This window comes from Cebus imitator, unplaced genomic scaffold (assembly GCF_001604975.1).
Source record: "Cebus imitator isolate Cc_AM_T3 unplaced genomic scaffold, Cebus_imitator-1.0 Scaffold18, whole genome shotgun sequence".
Classification (NCBI taxonomy): Eukaryota; Metazoa; Chordata; class Mammalia; order Primates; family Cebidae; genus Cebus; species Cebus imitator.
The window spans coordinates 6,302,633-6,308,632 of record NW_016107333.1 but is presented as its reverse complement, the minus strand read 5'-3'; the positions used below and the strand labels follow the sequence as shown (position 1 = coordinate 6,308,632).

The 6,000-nt window shown below is 45.6% G+C and overlaps 1 protein-coding gene across 1 annotated transcript in view; it reads left to right on the top strand.

The window, feature by feature from the left end:
* The window catches only part of CEP250 (centrosomal protein 250), a 52,730-nt gene that overhangs the window by 25,634 nt on the left and 21,096 nt on the right, over window positions 1-6,000 (top strand). Inside the window, exons 18-19 of the mRNA XM_037734429.1 lie at window positions 4,200-4,367; window positions 4,760-4,894. Of these exons, the coding sequence (XP_037590357.1) occupies window positions 4,200-4,367; window positions 4,760-4,894 (303 nt within the window). The remainder of the gene's footprint in view (window positions 1-4,199; window positions 4,368-4,759; window positions 4,895-6,000) is intronic.

The following is a 6,000-nucleotide window of genomic DNA, read 5'->3' as shown; positions in this document are numbered from 1 at the left end:
AAAAAAAAGTAAAGGCCAGGCATGGTGGTTCATGCCTGTAATCCCAGCACTTTGGGAGGCCAGGGTGGGTGGATGATCTGAGGTCAGGAAGAATCACCTGAAGCCTACTAAGAATACAAGAAAATTAGCCAAGTATGGCAGCACATGCCTGTAGTCCCAGCCACTTGAGAGGCTGAGGCAGGAGAATCACTTGAACCTGGGAGGCAGAGTTTACAGTGAGCTGAGATCATGCCATTGCCCTCTAGCCTAGGCGACAGAGCAAGACTCCATCTTAAAAAGAAAAGAGTAATGATATTGGACATTCATTAAGCACTTCTCCATGCCAAGCACCATGCCAAATGCTCTATTCACACAGTAGAGGTGAATAAATGCGTAGAGAAGTCACTCAGGGCTGGGCATGGTGGCTCACACCTATAATCCTAACAATTTGGGAGGCCAAGGCGGGAGGATTGCTAGAGGCTGGGAGTTCAAGACCAGCCTGGGCAATGTAGCAAGCTCCCCATCTCTAAATAAATAAAATATAAAAGGAGAACTCAGGGTTATATGGCCAATAAGGGGTAGAAAAGGGATTCAGGGCCCAAACTGCTAACCGATTCTGCTTTGTCCACTTCTGTAATGGTTGCTTAGCTGCTGTTGTATCATCACTTGGCTGCCCATTTATTTTAGATAGATCTAATTATTAGGAGATTCATGTTGAACTAAAATCTATTACCAGGAACAAGTGAGCCTTAGATTTGCTTGAAATGCCTCACCAACATGGTTGGCTTCCTCTAGTCGTGTTACAATTTACTCATGTCCCAATGTGAAGGTGGCACTTTGAACTGGGTAGAATATTCTGTCCATGGTCATACCAGCAATGCTTGACTGTTACTTTCTAGACATCACAGAATCAGCTCTTGTAGCTATAACACACTTCTAACTCACATAGAGCAAATAGGTCAGTTTTTTTTTTTAACACTTGCAACTACTATTAAAATTCATCTTTTTTGGCTGGGCGCAGTGGCTCATACCTATAATCCCAGCATTTTGGGAGGCCAAGGTGGGTGGATCACCTGAGGTTGGGAGTTTGAGACCAGCCTGACCAACGTGGAGATACCCCATCTCTACTAAAAATACAAAAATTAGCCGGGCATGGTGGCACATGCCTGTGATCCCAGCTACGCAGGAGGCTGAGGCAGGAGAATCTCTTAAACCTGGAGCAGGGGTTGTGGTGAGCTAAGATTGCACCATTGCACTCCAGCCTGGGCAACAAGTATGAAATTCTGTCTCAAAAAAAAAAACAAATAAAATAAAATTCATCCTTTTTATGTTTTCACAGTTGGCTTTGGCTTTTTGCAGTCAAATGCTGTGCCACTGAGCCATACCCCTGGCTTTGGCTTTTTGAAACAGAGAGTTAAACGACTATCCTATAATTGGGACATTACACATTGCTGGGTTTTGTAAAGAAGAACAAAGGAAGACCTCTCTTTTTCTTTTTATTATTATTATTTCTTTTGCAACAGGGTCTTGCTCCATTGCCCAGGCTGGAGTGCGGTGGCGTGATCAGGGCTCACGGCAGCCTCGCCCTCCTGGGCTCAAGTGATCCTCTTACTTCAGTCTCCTAAGTAGCTGGGACCATAAGAATGAACTACCACACTCAACTAATTTTTGCATTTTTTGTAGATAAGAGGTTTCATCATGTTTCCCAGGCTTGTCTCAAATTCTTGGGCTCAAGTGATCAGCCTACCTCGGCCTTGCAAATGATGGGATAAAATTCCCATTACATAAATAAGCAACTACAAATTTACAGGCATTTTAAAGGAAAAGTACAGTGTATGCTAATGTGATGATGATGCTAGCTGTAATGTATGGCCCACTTTCTGTGTGCTAAGCACATTTAAAGTGATTCACACGACATATCCATCCTCAATACAACCTGAAGAGAATGACACTGTTGCTATCCCCATTTTAATAGATGAAGAAACTGAGGCACAGAGATGTTTAGAAATTTTTTTTTTTTTTTGAGACAGAGTCTTACTCTGTCGCCCAGGCTGGAGTGCAGTGGCACGATCTCGGCTCACTGCAACCTCCGCCTTCCAGGTTCAAGTGATCCTCTTACCTCAGCCTCCTGAGTAGCTGGGATTACAGGCATGTGCCACCATGCCTGGCTAATGTTTGTATTTTTAGTGGAGACAGGGTTTCACCATGTTGTTCAGGCTGGTCTAGAACTCCTGACCTCGTGATCCACCCGCCTCAGCCTCCCAAAGTGCTGGGATTACAGGCATGAGCCACCATGCCTGGTGCAATGTTTAGAAATTGAGTGCTAGTAGTGGTAGATTAAAGATTTTCACCCAGGCAGCCCAACTTCAGAGCCCTTCACCTCTATCCTGAATACCTAATAGAGGGTCCTGAACTAGTCTGAGAGTTTGGGAAAGATTTTGGTTCCTGGATGACCTCTAAGACAAGCAGCACCCCTATCCTAATGCTCTTATATAATACAGGGAGACATCCTCACTGGGCCAGGCCTGATCTTTCAGGGGCTAACTCTGTAACTCTGAGTGGAGGAAAGTAGGTAGCAGACAGCCAGAGCTGGCCACCTCAGTTAGTTGTTACAACTGTCAACCACGATGTGGCTGCTTTAAAGATAATAGATGGGGAGCTGTGTCTTGTTGGCGTGCCCCTGTGGTCTCAGCTACTCAGGAGGCTGAGGCAGGAGGATCACTTGAGCGTAAGAGTTCAAGTCCAGTCTGGCCAACATAGTGAGACCCCATCTCTGAAAATAAAAATACCAGGCCAGGCATAGTGGCTCATGCCTGTAATTCTAGCACTTTGGGAGGCTGAGGTGGATGGGTCATGAGGTCATAAGTTCAAGACCAGTCTGGCCAACATAGTGAAACGCTGTCTCTACTAAAAATACAAAAAATTAGCCCAGTGTGGTGATATGCACCTGTTATCCCAGCAACTCAGGAGGCTGAGGCAGGAGAATCACATGAACCCAGGAAGTGAAGGTTGCAGTGGGCCGAGATCATGCCACTGCACTCCAGCCCAGGCGAGTATGAGACTCATTTCAAAAAAATAAAAATAAAAATAAAAGATAACAGATATGGAGCTATGTGTGGTGGCCCGTGTGGTCTCAGCTACTCAGGAAGCTGAGGCAGGAGGATCACTTGAGCCCAGGAGTTCAAGTCCAGCCTGGCCAACATAGTGAGACCCCATCTCTAAAAATAAAATGCTAGTTCAGGCATGGTGGCTCATGCCTGTAATCCCAGGTACTTTGGGAGGCTGAGGCAGGTGGATCACTTGAGGTCAGGAGTTCATTACCAGCCTGGCCAACATGGTGAAACCCCATTTCTACTAAAAACATAAAAATTAGCCGGGCATAGTGAGGGGCACCTGTAGTCCCAATTACTCAGGAGCAGAGGTTGCAATAAGTGGAGATCACACCACTGGGTGACAGAGCAAGACTCTGTCCCCATAAATAAATAAATAAATAAATAAATAAACAAACAAGGCTGGACATGGTGGCTCACACCTATAATCCCTGCATATTGGGAGGCTGAGACAGACAGATCACCAGGTCAGGAGATCGAGACCAGCCTGGCCAACATGGTGAAACCCTATCTCTACTAAAAATACAAAAATTAACTGGGTGTGGTGGTGCGTGCCTGTAGTCCCTGTAATCCTCTCAGGAGGCTAAGGCAGGAGAATCGCTTGAACCCAGGAGTGGGAGGTTTCAGTGAGCTCAGATTGTGCCAGTGCATTCCAGCCTGGACAACAAGAGCAAAACTCCATCTTAAAAAAAAAAGAAAAAGAAAAGAAAAAAAGAAAGGGTGTGTAGGAGACAAAACTTCTAAGTTTGTATGGTTTAGAAAAGCCATTATTCAGCTTGCAGGAGGTAGAATTGTGTTCAAAAAAGAAAGAAAAAATACATTAAAACCGAGATATCTGTGGCATATATAAGGGACAATTGCAGTTTGGAAGGTATTTTCACATACATCATTTGATTTTTTTAAATTAATCTCATTTGCTTATCATAAAAATTGATAAGATAGATAAAGCAGAGATTATTAGCCTCACTTTACAGATGAAGAAACAGGCTTAGAGAAGTATCCAAGGTAACCCAGTTAGCTAGTAGTATAGAGACTTATTACTCCAATCCAATTCTCCTACCTCCCCTCCTCACCCATTTGGTTCTAATGGTGTTTCTTTCGTATGGCCAGGAGAAGGAGCGTTCCTGGCACCAGCAGGAGCAGGCAAAGGCCCTGGAGAGCTTCGAGAGGGAAAAAATGGAGCTGGAAATGAGGCTGAAGGAGCAGCAGACAGAAATGGAGGCCATCCGGGCCCAGAGGGAAGAAGAACGGACACAGGCAGAGAGTGCCCTATGCCAGGTGGGAGCTGCCCATCCAATCAGCGATCTCCTTACCTTTGACCACTTCCTTTTCCACTCTCAAGAATAGTCCTGCAGGGGAGCTTCCAGAAGAGATCGTAGCTACCCACTTTGCTACCAGTGAGCAGGGTGGTCTTCCCCATTAGCTGCAGTTCCGGCAGTATGTCACATTTCCTGAGGGAGGGCTGACATATACCACATCCTGTCAGCTTGTAAACCAATGGTAATCTTTGCACTTCCTTGTTCTGAACCCATGGGCTCAGACCTTCCTTTGCCCTCAGCCCCCACTCATTTGGTAGAAGAGCCCTAGAGCAACTGAGATGTGCTTGTGGCCTTGTTGGTAAGTATGATAACCCTGAGCCCACAAGTCCTTACCTCTCTACCCCTCCACAGATGCAGCTGGAAACAGAGAAGGAGAGAATGTCCCTTCTGGAGACACTGCTGCAGACCCAGAAGGAGCTGGCAGATGCCAGCCAACAACTGGAACGGCTGAGGCAGGACATGAAGGTCCAGAAGTTAAAGGAGCAGGTATGGAGGGTGGTCTTGGGACGGGGGGAGAAAGGGGCACTCATTTACCATTCAACCATGAAGAGTTCTTGGACACTTCTTATGTGCCAGGCCCTGTGCTAGGTGCTGACACATGACAAGTACAAAAGGTATGGCACAGGCTAGGTGCAGTAGGTCACACCTGTAATCCCAGCACTTTGAGAGGCTAAGGCGGGTGGATCACCTAAGATCAAGAGTTCAAGACCAGCCTGGTGAAACTAGAGATGGTGAAACCCCATCTCTACTAAAAATACAAAAATTAACTGGGTATGGTGGCGGGTGCCTGTAATCCCAGCACTTAGGGAGGTCCAGGTGGGCAGATTGCCTGAGGTCGGGAGTTCAAGACCAGCCTGACCAACATGAAGAAATCCTGTCTCTACTAAAAATACAAAAAAAATTAGCTGGATATGGTGGTGCATGCCTGTAATCCCAGCTACTTGGGAGGCTGAGGCAGAAGAATCTCTTGAACCCAGTAGGCAGAGGTTGCAGTGAGCCAAGATCACACCATTGCACTCCATCCTGGGCAACAAGAGCAAAACTCTGACTCAAAAAAAAAAAAGATGTGGCATAGCAGTCAGCATGACACACATTGCCCCTGCCCTCAAGGGACTTACATTCCTGTCGCAGAGTTGGATGACAAATGAGCAGACACAAAGTAAATGAGATTATTAGAGTTTGTAATAAGTGCTATAAAGGAAATAGTGTGATACACTGAGAAAAGGAGCTCACTTTGAACTTAGTGTCAGGGAAGGCCTCACTGAGAAAGTAACATTTGAGCTGAAACTTGAAGGTTAAAAAAGAAAGCAGCTCCGTGATACAACATAGGTGAACCTTGAAAACATCTGGCTAAGTGGAAGAGCCAGTCACAAGAAGCCGTATATTATATGTAATTTGATTCCATTTATATGAAACACCAAGAATAGGCAATGCTGTAGAGGCAGAAAGCAGATTTATGGTGGGGAGTGGGGCGGAGAATGGGGAGTGACTGAATGGGTACGGGGTTTATTTTGGGATTGACGGAAATGTTCTAAAATTGAATGCAACAATAGTTGCACAATTTTGTGAATATCCTAAAACCCGCTACTTTG